This window comes from Microtus pennsylvanicus, chromosome 5 (assembly GCF_037038515.1).
Source record: "Microtus pennsylvanicus isolate mMicPen1 chromosome 5, mMicPen1.hap1, whole genome shotgun sequence".
Classification (NCBI taxonomy): Eukaryota; Metazoa; Chordata; class Mammalia; order Rodentia; family Cricetidae; genus Microtus; species Microtus pennsylvanicus.
In genome coordinates this window covers 84,453,620-84,470,424 of record NC_134583.1, presented here as the reverse complement: position 1 = coordinate 84,470,424, position 16,805 = coordinate 84,453,620, and the positions used below count along the sequence as shown (strand labels likewise).

The window sequence follows — 16,805 nt, the reverse complement described above, 5'->3', positions numbered from 1 at the left end:
CACCAGTGAGGGACCAAGTATCCAAATGCCTGAGACTGTGGGGACATCTCCAAACTATCATAACATGGAAGCCATGCTCTGACTGGGAGCCCTGGGCTTCTGATCTGGCCTGCTGTTGGCTTGCAGAGGGATAGCCTGGCTGAGGAGCTATGGAGGGGCTGAGAGAAAGCCAGCAGGGGCAGTTTCTTCCATGGTCCAGCCGGCAGGGGATAAGGCTGTGGTCTTAGGTCTGATAGGAGCCGTGGACAGGTGGATCTACATGTCTATGGAGAGAAAAGCTGACCCGACACGTCAGGTAGCAATCTGGAGAGCTAACCCCATTGCCAGCCCTGCTGTATGGAACTGCCCTGGGCTGAGTGGAACTGGGCTTTTACAGAAGGATGAGGGCTCCGGGCTTGTCAGCAGATAGGCAACGAGGGGGTGGGCAGTATGGGGTTGTGCCTGAGTCTGCTTGAACTCAGGCCCTGTGTGCCGTGAGGTGTGTGCTCTACCTCCTGTGGCCTGACCCGAGCATTTTCCAGTGTAGCCAACAGTTCAGTCTAAACAATTCGTTTGAGAAATTTTTGAATCACCTCTGTTGTACTTCTTCAGGAATAAAAGGACTGTGATTGGAGGCTGGGGACAGAGTAGGGGGTAAGATTTAATGTAGTCACAGCCCTGTTCAGGCTCTTTGAGGTCTCAGCCTGTCCCATGTTCCTTCTCCGCCAAAGCGGGTGAAGTTTCAGACCTTGGCCAGCAGGCGGCGCCCAGGTCCACAGTTCTCTCCCTGGTTCCCAGAAAGCTGCATCGTCTCAGGTTGCATCTACTGGTGTCGACGCCAGGAAACAGCCCGTGGACTGACTTGAGGCATCAGAGCGTGGGATCCAGGCTGGGCAGACAGCTTCCCATCATCCACTAAGCTCCTCTGTCTGCCTGTTCCCTGGGAGTTTATACGGTCCAGGCTGATAGTGATAATGGAGACAGATGAAGGTTTTTCCCAGAAGTCTATAAAAGTGTCCACTGACCTTCTGGGTGAAAGCGTGCAATGTGCAGAGCCTGGTCCCAGATCTCCAACCCAGGCCAGATGACCAGAGATTAGGGAAGGAGCTGGTGAAGCCCATAGTTGGCTTGGGAATTCTTGGTTTGACTGGGATGGAGGGCCCTCTCCTCTCTGATCTCCGGAAGTCACACAGACCACTGTGGTATCCCAGCTGGCCTTTCCGATCAGATCAGTGAACAGTGTCAAGGGGTCCTGTGGCTTCCCTTGCAGCAGTTGCCCCTGCACCCCAGTCAAGGGATCAGCGCTTGTTTTTTGCTTACATTCAAAAAATATTTATTTTATTATTTTAAATTATGGGTACATGTGCATACATGTTTCTCTCTTTCTCTCTTTGTTTGTAGATGCATATGTGTCCAGGTGAGTGCATGTTCACATGTACAGATGCCTGGAGAGGCCAGGGTTATTGGCTTTTGGGTTCCACAAAGGTGTGAGCGTCATGATGTGGGTGCTGGGAACCAATTTAAAGTCCTCTGGAAAAGCAGTGTGTGCTCTTAACCACTGATCCATCTCTCCAGCCCTTCTATTTTAATTTTTGGGCAGGGCTCACTTTGTAGCCCAGTCAAGGCAATCCCCCTGCTCCTGCCTCCTGAGTTCTGGGATTACAGACATGAGGAGCAGCTTTCCTCCCTACCCTCTCCCTCTCTCTTTTGAGACCAGGTCTCGCTATGAAGCCCTGGCTGGCCTGAAACTCATCATGTAGATCAGGCTGGTCTTGGACTCCCAGAGATCTGCCTGCTGCCTCTGGAGCACTGGGACTAAAGGCGTGCATCACCACACTTGCTAGCTGAGTAGAGTCCCCTGCTTCCCCCACCCTAGGGCCCCAGGTACAACATTCAATCCAGGGAATGGACTGTGAAGAATCTCTCTGTCCTCACTTGTTCTAGAACAAATTTGCCAAACCAAGGGAGCCTATTAGAGCCTGGCCACGGCTCCTCCCCAGGGTTCTGCCTGCTATGATCACACATGGCATCTCTGGGTAGATCTATTCCTTGTCCAGCTGCCAGCCGATCCCTTCTATCTGTGGGTATGGCACAGGTTAATACCTTGAAATCCCTTCTGTCTCCTGTCTTGCTGGGCCTGGACTTTCTCTCCCTGCTCTCCTGCTTGGAAGACCCCGAAGCTTAGCTTCTCGGCAGACTTACTCCAAGGCAGATGCTCCTACTCTGAGCACTGGCTAAGCATTCAGAGAAGAACATTAGCTTGGGATAATCAGGCCCCGGTCCAGACACTCCATGTCCTCTTCTGTGCCCAGGGCATCAAGGCTGAAATCTAGGTGTAGCTAAAGCTCGGCACTGACTGGTTTGCTCTCTGCTGCCAACCGAAGCTTGGTGGAAGCTGGGCATGGTATGCTGTTTGTAATCAGCACGCAGGAAGCCGAGACAGGAGAGCTGTGAACCTGAGGCCGGCCTAGGCTACACAGGAGAGCTTACCTAAAAAAAAAAAATCCAACCCAATATATTAAAGTCTAGGGAGGTAGCAGAGGAAGTTGGGGATCGGCAGATGGCCTGCTAGCCTGCGTGGGAGCATTCACACGGGGTTCTGTGGTCAACAATCATGACTGACCAGGCTTAACCTCAGTTTTCCCATCTGGGATGTGGGGGTGAACCCTGCTCTCTGCCTCATTGACTCTCCTGAAGATTAAATGCGGTTATTGGCATGTAGAGACAATTGCATGGGAACCGTCAGATGCAGCAGATCAGTATGCAAGAGGGAAGATGCCACTGAGGGTCTGCATGTGTGTGAGGAGACTGGAGGAATGGGCCACTGAGGACCTGCTGGGGGAGGGGCCGTGCTGTCAGAGCTGGTAATTAGGCCGCGGATTAGGGGACCCACGTGACTGCTGGTGCAAGTGCTTTTGTTGAGGTCTGAGCCTCCTTTAGCACCACCCCCCACCCCTGGGATCAAAGGAAAAGTCCAGTTCTCTTTGCAGCACAGTGGGAGGGGGTCACCCGGAAGGGTCTGAGCCTTCCTCCCAGCGTTGTTAGGGGCGACCAAGGGAAGGAGGTAGTGAGGCACCCTCGAGGGAGGCTTGTTTTGACAGTTCACATGCCGCTTACATGGTCCTCAGGCCTCTAGAGGAGCTGCAGAGATGAGAAGGCCAAGGCTCAGAGAGGGTCATACGCTTGCCCAAGGACCCAGCCAGTAAGAGGGTGGGACTCGGCCTGGTCCTTCTCCTACCCTTGTCTCCAACCAGAGTGTGGACCAGCCTTCAGGGACGGAACCTCAGGCCCTCTCTGCCTGGCTCCAGTGATCTCGTCAGCATCCAACCTCTCGTTTCTCTGTTGTAACCCATCTGAAAAGGCTGGGGTGCTCACAGACCTGGGGTGCAGCCCACAGCCACCCTCCCATGAAGAGCTACCATGGGGCCTACGGGGCCTGTGGGACCTGAGAGCTGCTAACCTGTCACTGCTGTGCCTTGTACCTTAACGGCGGCGTGCCAACGGCCACTCACATGATCACCTAGGTTCAAGAAGGGAGGAAGGCCGGGGGCATGCCTCCTAGCCAGCCCAGCTGGCTTTGGAGCTCTGAGGCCTGGGGCTTTGTTTAGTCATTTCAGGGGAGGGAAGCAAGGGAGAAGGCACTGGAGGGTGGCTAGGCCTGTGCGGGCTAGCGAGAGAGCAGGTGGGCACCAGGAAAGAGAGCTGAGGTGGGGGGGAGGCTAGGAATGGTGGAAGAGAGACCTTGCTCCCCTGGGGGCTTGCTCTCTCCCTCTTTTTTGGTATGTGTCTCTTTTCATCTTAGTTTTTTGTTTTGTTTTTTTGTCTTTTGAGACAGGATCTCACTATGTAGCTCTAGAACTCACTATATAGGCCAGAACTCAACAGAAATCTGCCTGCTTCTGCTTCCCAAGTGGTGGACTCGAAGGTCTGTGCCACCACCACAGGGCAGCTTCAGTCTCCAGAGCAGGCACTTTGTCCTTCCTTCCCTTTGTCCTACAACTTAGCAGCCTCGGAGGCTAGGACAGACTCACAGGTTAACAGCCAGTTTGCCTAAGGCGTTAGTCATGGCTCTGGCTCTGGCTTTTAACAGTTCTAACTGGACACATTGGGCAAAACCACAATCTTGAGGGCGTGCAGCCGCAGAACAGCAAGATCTCTGCCAACTCATCTTCAGGTGTGAGGCACAGTTGTGGGCAGGACCAGCTTTCACATCCCATGAGAGGCACTCCTGCTGTAATGTGGTCACTGAACACCAGGGGGCAGCAGGAGTCCAGCCTTGATCTTGAGGCTCTTGATCAGGAGGCCTCTCCGCTGCAGCACGTAGTTGCCACTCTTTACCCGTGAGCAGCCTAGCTGGGGAAGAACCTGTTCACCTCAGCAAGGGATCCTGGAGGTGCTGCTAAAGATGGACTGCTACCTTGGGAGCTGTCCCAGGCCCTGATTGTCCAACTTCCAGCTTGGCTAACTTCTCTCTTTAAAACACAGCCCAGGGAGGGCTGGGTGTAAGGGAAGAGTAGGAAGGAAGTGAAGGGAGTGAGGAAGGCCCCCTTGCCTTGACCACACAGGGTCCAGGTGAGCCAATTCTTTCAAACTCTACTTCTGGTGAGACTCTGAGCAGTGACTTCCGCTCTGGCCTTGGTTCCTTCACAGGGATGTTACAAGAGTAAGTGAGGGCACACGAAACAATGTCTAAAAGTCCTAGGCTCTGAGAACACAGCTCAGTTGTTAAGAGTTCTTGCCTAGCACGCATATTCTCAGCACTACATAAACCATGCGTGCAGGGCGTACCTGAAATCCCAGCTCTTAGGAGGTAGAGGCAGGAGGGTCAGAACGACAACGTCATCCTTGGCTACAGAGCGAGTCTGAAGCCAGCCGGGTCCACCAGAAGACCGTGCCTCAAAACAAAATATAACAAAGTATCTTTTGGCAACCCTTTCATCCCTGAGGTCTGTCTCCGGGTTTGAGTGTGTTTGTGGTGGTGGGTGGGCTACTTCTCCCTGTATGGGAGGAATACTTGGGGTTCAGAGGGGATCCTCGCCCTCCTCTCTGTGGGGCGGGGCCCACTCTCCCCTAGCCTCTCCGGTGGGTCCTGGACTCCTTTGACACTGTAGCTAGGCCAAAGGTAGTGGCTTGGTGGGACCTAGGGGTCCTGGGTGCACCCCGTGGGCAGGAGGTTCTGATTGTGAATGCTGCGAGTGCCAACAAGAAAGGGGATGTGGGGGAAGGGACTCAAGGATCTGCATTATCATTCCCTTCACAAAGTGGGCCCCTGGGCCTGCGGACCCAGCGTTGCACATGGTCTGCTGGGAACTTTGGGCGAGCTTAATATTTGACTTCGGTTCCTACGGAGCCCTTTAGACCTCCTCATCCCCGAGAGAGGGGCATCAGGATCCTGGAATGTCCAGTGGTTCTAGACTTGTAGAACTTGACTGGGTCCTGGGCCCAGTCAAGTCGTGCCGCTGATCGCAGGCTCCCCGCCTCCAAACCGCGGCGGCGGCTAGGCGGCCGCCGCACGTGTCTGGGGGCGGCTCCTGCCTGCGGCTGTTCCTTGTTCGTAGCCTCCCTCAGCACGGCCTGCCCTGCCCCTCCCACCCATTCCTGGGGAGTGAGGACCCCCGGCCCGGACCCCAAGTACAAGGCAGGCCCTGTAATCGGAGCCTGGGCCGCATGTGGCCGCGTCACCGGAGAGAGGCCGGCACCTGCGGAGGACGTGTCTGGCAGCGGCCCCAAGAACAGCCCGTCCTGGGGGCGGGGCGAGCCGAGCGCGGGAACTGGTGCGGGAGGTCGTTCGCGCTGAGCCCGCCTGGGGCCCCGCCAAGTGCGCGCAGGGCGCTGCTTGGGGGCGGCGGGGTTGGTCTGTAACCGCGCAAACCCCTCGGAGCCTCCAGCCCAACCAATGGGGCAGGCGTTGGAGGCTGGGGGGAACGTGTGGGGGACATTCCAGGGGCTCCCGCCATCGCAAACAGAGCCAGCACAAACTCCATCCAGGGCTTGGTCCAAATATTCCTTAAGATCGAGGCCAGCGAAGTGGCTGTTGCCCCTGACTGCTGAGTGATCTCAGACCGAATGCTGAACCTCTCTGCGTTCTTTGCCCTGTCCTCTCTCTCCTGGGTGGTGGGTAAGGGAGCCCAAAGCAGATGCAGGTCAGAGCACGGAGCAGGCACAACATTGGAGACGCCTTTGGCCTTCTTGAGAGTGCATCATTAACAGGGAGCCAGCTGAAAACCCCCCTCCCAAATAAAGAGACCCCAGAAGGACTATGGGAGGTTGCTCTCTGTCCATGGCCGTCCAGGGCCTCCAGAAGCAGCAATGTGTGTTACCCCGGTCCTTTGGCCTTCTCCCTCTAGTTCTGACCCTGGGCCTGCAGTCTCCACCTTCCTTGATAGATGGGTGACATGTGGCTGCCCATGGCTTCATGGAAAATTCTTCAAGGCCTTAATTTATCTGATAAGACAGCTCAGGGTCTTAGAATCTGTGAAGGCTTCAGGCAGGTTTGACTAAGGGCTATGGGGGAAGACATATCTCAATCCTATATTTGGTTACCCCAGGAAGGTCCCAGAACCTGGGGCTGTGGGTCAGGCGATGTGTTTGACCAGGAGAATCATCCACGCAGGCAGGAAAGGGAGGCATGGGGCAGCCAGGAAGCTGGTGCTACCCTAGTGGCCACCAGGGGGCAGCATGAAGCAAAGGACAGACCTGAACGCTGCCTTCGCTCTAGTTAGGGGCTAGAAGACCCTGGGCACGGGGCTTCCTGGGGCGCCCGAGTCCCTGTGGCAGCTGAGCAGCTATGCCGGTGTTGCGTGACCCCAGGACGTTCTGGGAAACTGAACTGGCTTAGCTGTTCCAATCTCTAAGAATGAAAGTGCGGGAGGGCTGGGGCCAAGATTTTTTCCTGCGTTACAATTCACTAATCAAATCTTGGAGTTGGTTCGAGGAGCTGGAGGGTGTGGGTTAAGCTGGCCTTAATCACCTAGGAGCCACAGCAAGGGTTTAATCTAGGCAGCCCGTTTTCTCCTCGGAACATAGTGCCCAAGTGTCCGCCTGCCTGTTGTGTGTTCTAGCTGCAGGCAGTAGCGCCACGGTAGAGTCAGCTCCAAACTTTTAGCAATGAAGGACCCAAAATTTATTTATTTATTCATTCATTTATTTTCGGTACCGGGGATGGAACCCAGAGCCAGGGTTCATACTTTTCAAGTGCCTTACCACTGAGTCACCCTCAGCTCTTCAAATTTTATCTCCTACTCCAATCCCTGGAAGAGCGGCGGTGCCTGAGCCTTGCCACGGCCCTCTTTTTTTTTTCCGTTTGGTCAGCGGGTGGGTACACAGAAAAACAGCTCCCGTGGTCGTCATCTAAACGGGTGCGCATGAAATTTTGCCAGAGATCTGCGGCACAAACTGGTCTCTGGACTTAGATGTGCGCTTTTCCCAGGTGCTCTGGAGAAACTCTGGACACACTGCTCAAGGCTATGGGTGAAGACTGCGGGACAGAAACAGCGCTCTACTCACCATGACCAAGGGAGGGGTCCCAGGGCTTATACTTCCTTTACCCCACAAGAGGCAAGCCCAGGAAACTTGTCCCCCATGAGCCGGACACCAAACAGGCACCCCCCAACACCCCACCCCTCAGCTCTCCACAGCAACACAGTAAAAATGTACTTTTTTCCCCTTTGGATGTATTTTTAATGACAGAAAATAGAAGATAAGTCTTGTAGCCAGACAGAGGTTTACTTACGTGCAGACTCCATGGGCTGGTGGGCTAGGTGTGGGACTGGGCCCTTCTCCTGGAACCAGTGTGCCTAACAAATCTGTGATAGACTTGCAGAGTGGTCACTTCCCCTGGGTTGAGGTGGGACAAATAGACTGATCAAACAGTAATATAAAAGTAGAAAGCAGCCAGGCAGTGATGTGCACACCTTTAGTCCGAGCACTTGGGAGGCAGAGAGGCTGTCGGATCTCTGTGAGTTCAAGGCCAGTCTGGTCTACTAAGCGAACTCCCAGACAGCCAGAACTGTTACATAGAGAAACTGTTTCAAAAAACAAAAAAAACTACAACAACATAAAAACAAACAAAAAGTAGAAAGCAAACAAGACAGGCAACCTTAGGGTGGGGGTGTTCTAGCCAGGCTGATGCCCAGTGAGGCAGTCTGCACACCTCACCTGGGCACCTTTACTGCTTCTCCCAACTAATAGGGCACATCAGCTCTGCACCACAGGGAGTGTGTCCAGTCCTCACAGCAGCTTTTGGCCTGGGTTGTGGGCCTTCTCTGTTCCTGCCATCTTTGACAGCGGTAGCCTGGGTATTCGGACTGTTGGGGAAACCCTGGGAGCCAGGTGGTCACTAACAAGCGTGGTCCTGTGCCCAGGGGTCTCTGGTGAGGACCCTGAAGCCTGAACCCAGGCTCAGAACTGACTCCTTGTGACCCTGGACTAGTTGATTTTAGCCTTTAGTGAGGGGTTTCAGAAGCCTTCGTTTGTTTGACTTTACTCAAGAAAAATATCGTGACTTACCAATGTCCTGAGAGATTTGTAAAGTGGTGTACTGAGAAAAAGACATCCTCACAGGTCACAGGCGCTGGTCTCTCCCCCAGGGCAGCTTCCAAACCCCGTCTCTCACCTGTTCCAGGACGACCTATTCACTGGCACCTGGCTTCAGGGTTTGAAGACCTCTTATCGACCACTCGCCTTCCTGGTTGTTCCAAACTACCTAACCACTGCAAATAGGTTTCTGTCTCCGAATTCTCAGAGGCAGTCTCTGCTGGGAGGGGAGAGCTTGGGGGCTCTGCATGGCCTTTCAAGTATGGCCGGAAGTCCTGGTTCCCCACGGCGGGGGAGGGGGCCTGCTCCTGGCACATGCCAGAGTCACCTTCTGGACTCCCTGCCCTAAATAATGGACTTCTTTTGGCGGCAGGAGTGGGGGTGGGGGTCTGCCGTCGCAGTCGGGGTGTGTTTGTGTGAGTACACAGGGCCCCACCAAGAGGCACTGCTGTGGAGGAGGGGTGGGTCTTTCCCTCTTTCCCAGCACAACTACTTCCAGTCAACCAAGGCAGGCAGAACTGGTGCCTGGATATGGCCTGACGGGTCCTGGGCATATAGCAGTGTCGTGATGTAGGTACAGGCCAGGATGGAACAGTTTAGGTCTCATCTGGGTAGGTGAACCCACATAGACCAGGCTACTGGTCAGGCCCCCAAGACCTCTACAATATTGTCCCTCTGGAAAAGAATGGAGCTGATCCCTGTCTCTACCTTCTTGTTGGAGGCTCTTAGTGCCAGCAGGTGTGCAGACACCTCGAACGAAGGCAGGGACACAGGCCTGGGTGCAGAGGGCAGCTCCAGCCATGGTCCTGCCCAGGGCCAGGACCCAGCTGGTAGGGATGGTTTAAAGCCCTATCAGCTGGCGCAGCCCTAGTGAGAGCACAGGCCGTGGGGATCGTAGGACCTGCACCGACGCCAGTATCGCCGAGGGGCAGTGCCCAGCTTCAGAGTCCGAGGGGGCGCGCGCGTCGCGGCTGCGCAAGCCCCCGCCTGCAGACAAAGGAGCCCGCGGGGGGCGGGGGGGGGATGGGGCGAGGGGGAGGGGCGTCGCGGTGTCACGTTACCGCCCGCAGAGCTCTTTAACTCGAGCCCCGCCCCCTGTCCCGCGCAGCCCGCTCACAGCGCGGCCGCCAATCAGCGCACGCCCATCGCCGGCCCCGCCCGGCCCCGGGGGTGTGTGCACGCGGCCAATGAGCGAGTCTAGGGGGCCGGGCCTCTGTGGGCGGGGCGGGGTGTCTCGGCCTATCGCCGCGGTGTTGTTGAAACTGAAAATACTACATTATGCTAATCGTGAGGAGGCCCGCGCGCGCGGGGGTGGGGCCAGCGCGTATAAAGGGGCGCAGCGGGCTGGGCGTTCCACAGGCCGAGTGCGCTGTGCTCGAGGGGTGCCGGCTAGGCCCGACTGAGAGCAAGCGAACAGGCAGGCAAGCTCCGAGGGGGCGCGGCCCAAGCTGGACAGGACAAGCGATCGAGACGCAGGAGCCGTCCACCACCAATCAGCCAGGTAGCTGCCGCGTCCCTAGGCAGAGGCGGACGAGGGCTGTGCAAGGGGTCTCGCCCACGCCCATCCTCCGCCCTCTTCCTCTCCCCTCTTCCTTCTCCTCCCGCTCCCTTCTTTCTCGCCGCCCGCGTTTGCACAGCCTTCGACCATGGGCATGTCCGACGTGTACCTCCGCAGCAGAACAGCGATGGAACGCTTGGCTTCCAGCGATACCTTCCCAGTGATAGCGCGCAGCAGCGCCTGCCGCAGCCTCTTCGGGCCTGTGGACCACGAGGAGCTGGGCCGCGAGCTGCGGATGCGCCTGGCGGAGCTGAACGCCGAGGACCAGAACCGCTGGGACTTCAACTTCCAGCAGGATGTGCCTCTTCGAGGCCCTGGTCGTCTGCAGTGGATGGAGGTGGACAGCGAGTCTGTGCCCGCCTTCTACCGCGAGACGGTGCAGGTGGGGCGCTGTCGCCTGGTGCTGGGGCCCCGGCCTCCTCCGGTGGCCGTGGCTGTCATCCCACGTTCTGGGCCGCCAGCCGGCGAGGCCCCCGACGGCCTAGAGGAGGAGCCTGAGCAGCCGCCCAGCGCCCCAGCCTCGGCCGTGGTCGCGGAGCCCACCCCACCCCCGACCCCGGCCCCGGCCTCAGATCCAACCTCAGACCCGATTCCGGACGGGACCCCGGACGCGACCTCGGACCCGACTCGAGACCCGATCCCGGATGCGAACCCGGACGTGGAGCGTCAGGACGACGAGGAACAGGTCCCTGAGGAGGTCCCTGAGCAGGTCCCTGAGCAGGGCGAGGAGCCGGGTGCTGAGCCGGGTGCTGAGCCGGGAGCTGAGCTGGGCGCTAAGCAGGGCTCTGAGCAGGGCGAGGATCAGGGCGCGGAGTCGGTCGAGGAGCAGGGCGCAGACCCGATCGAGGAGCAGGGCGCGGAGTCGGTCGAGGAGCAGGACGAGGAGACCGTGGAGGAGCAGGGTGCTGAGCCGGTCGAGGAGCAGGACGAGAACCAGGAGCAGCGCGGCCGGGAGCTGAAGGAGCAGCCTCTCTCGGGGATTCCAGGACGTCCCGCGGCCGGGATTGCTGCGGCCACTGCGAACGGTGCGATCAAGAAGCTGTCGGGGCCTCTCATCTCCGGTGAGCCCCGCACGGCCCCGCCCCGGCCCGGCCTCGCTTTGTCCGGCCGGCCGGGCTCTCCCTCGCCCTCGGGGGCCTCGCCCGGTCCCCGCCTCCTCCCGTGGCATTAAAGGGCCCGCGGCGCTTAGGGCGCGGTTGCGCCTGCACCCCTCTCCTACTGGTGGGGGTGCATCTCCAAGGCTCCCGAGCGTGCAGTGGGAGGGTGAGCCTGGCCGCGACCCACTCGGATCGCGGTCTTTGGCTCGGGCTGCGGGAGCCCCTTAGGGCGCCGTGTGTGCGGCATGGAGGGGGTTAAGTGCGGCGGCAGCCCCGGGGGGCTTGGCCGCGGGACAAGGGGAAATGCTTACACAGCACATTGCGCGGCGACGTAAACAAAGCTGACCCGCCGCGGACCTCGGCGCGGGCGGGGATGGCGCCCCCACCCCGGCCCCGCGCCCTGCGCACTCCGCCGGCCCCCTCGCGGGTCTCCGGGCCGGCCCCGCCCTGACCGGCGCGCGCTGTCGCCCCGCAGACTTCTTCGCCAAGCGCAAGAGATCTGCGCAGGAGAACAAGGCGTCGAACGACGTCCCTGCGGGGTGTCCCTCTCCTATCGTGGCTCCTGGGGTGGGCGCGGTGGAGCAGACCCCGCGCAAGCGTCTGCGATGAGTTAGGTGAGTTCGGCGCTCCCCCCCGGGGGTCGCGGAGGGGCCGCCCCCGGGGGGTTCCCGCCGTGCGTGCTCACCTGAGTCCCTTTCCCCGCAGCAGCAGTTTAGAGCCTAAAGGCCAGAGAGAACTTGCTGGGCATCTGGGCAGCGGACGATGGAAGAACTCGGGGCTTCGGCTGGGACCTTTCGTTCATGTAGCAGGAACCGGAGAAGGCTGCGCAAAGCAGCCCACGGTTTTGTGGAAATCTGAAAACTGTGCAATGTATTGAGAACACTCTGTACCATGTGCAAGGAGTACGCTGGTCCCAAGGTGTAAAGCTTTAAATCATTTATGTAAAATGTTTAATCTCTACTCGCTCTCAGTGCAAAAAAAGAGAAACTAGAAAACGTAGAACGAAGGAAAAAATGAGAAAAAGAAAAAAACATGTATATTTGTACAAAAAGTTAAAAAAAATTATGCTAACTTAATAATTGTATTTATCCATGCGCGGATCTCTCTGCCACGCAACTGCTGGATTATTGATTATTACCAAAGGCACTAGAAATCACCAGCTTCAGATTACCCACAAATGTAAATCTACTTTTATATTAGACTCTAGGGGAATGGTTGTTGCTTAAAAGCCCCCACACATTCATCTCCAGTTAGCTTACAGTCTCCCCCTGCTTTATTAGATTGCTCTTAAACTTGGTGACCAGACTGTCGAAATGGTTCCTGTGCTGCCCATACCAACTGCCCAGGGCTCCTCGTCCGCCAGGTTCTAAATAAAGAGGCCCAACAAAAATTACACTTCCAGTCTGTTTGTTCTTTTACACTCCTGTAGCCCCAGAACGGGGCAACTGAACATGATGGGTGGGGGGCTGGGGCAAAGCGGGGAGTCAGTCAAAAACATTGTCACCACTTGACAAGAGTTGTTGGCAGCTTACAAAGGGGGGAGGGATGGGTGCGGCTTTCATTGGGCCTACTGACCTGCTACTCAGGTTTGGGAAACAATGTCTGCCCACAACAGACTCACTTTTCCTTCTAACTCCAGCCAGGCCCGGATGGGGGCTTGCAGGACTTAGTACAACATACACAGCTCACATGTACCTGTAGAAGTTCTCCATGTGCAGATTGCAGTGAAGCCCTGAAAGCTCCAGGGTCCCTAGGGTCCATAAGGCTGAGCATCCCCAAGAGAGGGCAGCATGATGGCTTGGCAGGGAGTGGGGACATTGGTGATGAGCAAACACTAGAGGAGAACACAGAGTGAGGTGCCTGTGAGTGGGTGGGGTGGGGATGGGCCCTGATCCAGCTTCTGTGGAAGAATTCAAAGCTACGTCTCCTACATAACATGCCCTGTTTCCCAACAGTGCATGGGGTTCCAAAGAGCCCCCTTTTAGTATAAAAAGGAAGGGCTCTTTATGCCTGGTCTATAAACCTATGAAAGCAATGGCTTTCAAAGGGAAAGGTGACATAAAACAGATTGGCCCATGAAGTCCTTATGAAATTCCTTGGGCCGAGGGAGAATTCATGGACGGTATCAGCCTATAAAGGCTTGATCAAGATTTTAGAGATGTGTGGGGGTGTATAATTAACCTTTCCTGAATACCTTAGAGGTCCAGCTGCGGTCAGGCTCTGAGCAATGCCCCCACCCCATTGAGAGGGCAGACATCATTAAGAGCGTAGACCCTGCTGCCTGCAGCAGCCTCTCAGCTGCATGGCCCAGGAATTAGATCCCAGCAAGGAAAGCTGCTTGCAGGCTTCTACCAGCTCCCCTGGGGTGGGGGAAACGCCCAGCACTTACCTGTGTGCTAGAACAGCCCTTTTCTCTATGACTTGAGGGTGGATCTGGTACTTGAGGTGCTGGGCAACAGAGGCATGGGTTAGGTCCTTCCGTTATGAGAACACTGGTCCAGAAGCTTGGCAGGTAGCCACGGGGCCTCAAGGACCTGAATGAACTACGTGGAGTGCACACAGTACAGACGGACTCCGTGTGCAGGTTGGCTAGGCCTCTGTTCCCTGGTATGATTCTCACAAACACTAACCCTAGGACCCGCCTGCAAACCCACATTCTATGATACTTTATGGGGGAGGCTTCCTCAAAAGCATCCAGAGCTGTGTGAGAACACAGGCCAACGCCACTGCCATTTCTTGGGTACAGCAGGGTCTGTAGCAGAATCTGGAAGACACCTGGCCTAGGAAGCAACACCACACGTGTGACTTTGAGCCCACGTGGTCCCAGCCAGACCTTGACCTTGGGAGCAAATTTCTCTATTTGAGCTGGGAAATGTCTGACGTCCTATAACTGCTGCCCTGGGCACGCAGGAAGTCAGGTAGGACTGTCCAGTCCTGGACCCAGATGGAGGGGCAGTTGCTAGATCTGTTGTATTAACCACCCAAGTGGTAATGCCACGTGATGGTGGGCAAGGGTGTCACCCTGGGAAGGGTGGGTGAGTCCCTAAATAGGGGTGATCCAGGACCCCTCAACAGAATAGCCAGGACCATGAGGGAGGAAAGAGAAGAAGGGTGAGTGTGCAGAGGAGGAGAAGAAAGAGGAGACCATGGGGCTGTCAGGCTCTCAGGGGCTGCCTGGGGCCTTGGTGGGACTTCGGCTATTACCATATGGGTTATGTTATTGAGAATGAATGTGCACTTTAGGGTGTGACTTCTTTTTCTCTGGCCTCACGAGCCTGATCGACAGGGTGCAGGTTGGCTTTTGTGCGAGGCCGTGAGGAATGAAAGCAAAGGGATCATGACTGGCAGAGAGCAGGAGAGCCAGCAAGAAGGCCGGCTGTGCCAGGAGGGTGCTGTGCTTTAGAGGCTGGGTGGCTCATGTTCCAAAGGAAGGAGAGATGTCAGAGAAGGGCAGGAAGAATAAAGCTGCAGTTCCAGGCTCCCTAAGACCCTCTGTGTGGGAGGCAAAGATAAATCCAGGGAACCACAGCACACTGAGACCAGTGTTGGAGACAGCCGAGCAACACCCAATCTTTACTTAAAACAGGGCACAGTAGGGTTCCCAGCAGGCATCACTTGTTGACTGCACCAGATGAGTGGGACTGGCAGCGGAAACTTGCCGTGCCTAGGCCCCGAGGCCCTGAGGGTATTCCCGGAATAGGGGGTTAGAGAGGCTGGGGGCAGGGTTAGGAACTGCTGTGAGCTGTATTTAGCTGGAAGGCCTCAGGTTTCTAGGGCTGATGTGAAAGGTTGGGGGTGGGAGCAGGTTGTCAGAATGAGGGAAGGGGAAACAGCCAGGCTCCTTGCTTTGAGATATAAGTTGCACGTCAGGCCATCACTATCCTGACTTTCCTTTTGGGATAGGCCATGAGAGCCTCGGAACATCTTCATCATCTCAGCAGCCCTGTGGTGAGGTATGAGCACCTGTGTATCAGACATATGGAGTGAGGTTTTGAGAGGCAGGCTAGCTTGCGGAGTACCACTGCTGATTTGACATAGGAGAGAAGTGGCCAGTGCATAGCCGGGCTTGTCCCTAGGGTCAACAGCACTGATTTGGCTTCTGCTTTTTCTGTTTGTTTTTGACACATTGTTATTAATGAAAGTTCACAATTTACACCCAGGCTCACTTTTGGCGGGTTGTCCCATCGATGGGTTTAGACGAATGTGTGATGTACTATGTTCATTCCTGAAGCATCAGAGTGGGATCCATCTGCCCTCTGCCTCCACCTCCAGCAACCCTGGTCTTTTCGGCTGCCATAGTTTTGCCTTTTCGGAATGACTGTGTGCAGCCTTTTTAGACAAGCTACATGCATTCAAGGCTTCCCATGGTTTCCTTTTCTTTTTAGCACACAATTATAATAGCTGTAGGGTGCGTTACACTAGTTTATCCCAGCACCAACTGAAGGGCATCATGGCTGTTTTCAGTTTGGGCAAGTTTGACTCAAGTCCCTGAAAACATCTGTGTTGATTCAAGTTTTCAGTTCACTAGGGCAAATACCAAGGAGCTCAGCTGGTGTATTCTATGGGAGGAGCCTGTTTGGTTTTGAGAGAAATCATCAAACCTCCTAGCGGGGCTGCAGTGTTCTGATCCCAACAGCAATGAAGGAGTTCCTATTGAGGACTGGTTTCCACTGTACCACATCTACCACCAATCCAGGTGAATCAGAGAACAGAAACCAGGCTCCAAAAGTGACTCACCAAGTGAAGGCACCGAATACCAGGACTGATGGCCTGGGTTTGCTCACTGGAATCCACGTGATGGAAAACAAAACCAACTCCTACCAGTTGTACTGTGTGTATCACGTACGTACACACACACACACACACACACACACACACACACACACAGACGCACACACACTAAATAAATAATGAATTACAATGAAGAAAATATGGACTGTGGATGTGACCTAGCTGTTAGCGAGCTTGCTCATCATTTATGAAGCCCTGGGTTTGATTCAAAGCACTACATACACTGGGTGCAGCTGTGCACACCTGCAATCCCAGCACTCAGGAGGTGCAGGCAGGGGGATCAGAAGTTCAAGGTCCTCAGCTATATAGTGAGTTTGAGAAGAGAATATGGCCTGTGGTACATGAAATCTATCTCAATAAACAAATAAATATAAAAAACAAAAAAAAGTTGAGGATCTGGTTTACACCTATCACCCCACACTTGGGAGTGTGAGGTAGGTGGATTGTCAAGCAAAGCATAGTGCCCCAAACACACCCTACAAACCACAACAAAAACCCTAGATTGCATCTCTAGTACCAAAAGAAAACAAAAAGTCAAACCTAGACTCAGTTGCATGTGGCTCATGTCTGGTGCCTGGAGAGTTCCAGGTCAGTCTGAGTCACAGGTGGGGACCCTATCTCAAAAGGAAAATAAAAATAAAAAAAGGAAGGGCAGAAACCCTTCTCCCAGCTTGCACACAACCAGGACAGAACACAATTAAAAATTGACACTGATGGTCTTGGCTTTGTTTTAGATCATCAGCTTCTTTGACCTGGCCCAGGATGGAGAACCAGAGCTGTGACCAACCTTCTAACCGGGTGTGAGGTCACTTGTGTGATTGCCTAGATATCAGCTGACCTTCCTT

At 55.5% G+C, this 16,805-nt stretch overlaps 1 protein-coding gene across 5 annotated transcripts; it reads left to right on the top strand.

The window, feature by feature from the left end:
• The first annotated feature begins 9,861 nt into the window (after window positions 1-9,861).
• Window positions 9,862-12,564, top strand: Cdkn1c (cyclin dependent kinase inhibitor 1C). Of its 5 annotated transcripts, none has more exons than XM_075972867.1 (4): window positions 9,862-10,015; window positions 10,152-11,097; window positions 11,645-11,783; window positions 11,875-12,564. In XM_075972867.1, exons 2-3 carry the CDS (start codon window positions 10,161-10,163, stop codon window positions 11,776-11,778), a joined length of 1,071 nt encoding a protein of 356 aa, XP_075828982.1. In that variant the 5' UTR covers window positions 9,862-10,015; window positions 10,152-10,160; the 3' UTR covers window positions 11,779-11,783; window positions 11,875-12,564. The 5 variants fall into 5 exon arrangements, with proteins under 5 accessions (XP_075828982.1, XP_075828981.1, XP_075828980.1 ...); XM_075972866.1 differs by having other exon boundaries at window positions 10,152-11,133; window positions 11,878-12,564; XM_075972865.1 differs by having other exon boundaries at window positions 10,152-11,133.
• The last annotated feature ends 4,241 nt before the right edge of the window (window positions 12,565-16,805 follow it).

Excerpts from the sequence above, each read along its gene's own strand:
- Cdkn1c (XM_075972866.1), top strand. The coding sequence starts at position 10,161 with ATGGGCATGTCCGACGTGTACCTCCGCAGCAGAACAGCGATGGAACGC. Across the intron at positions 11,134-11,644 it reads GTCGGGGCCTCTCATCTCCG|ACTTCTTCGCCAAGCGCAAG; the intron begins GTGAGCCCCGCA and ends GTCGCCCCGCAG.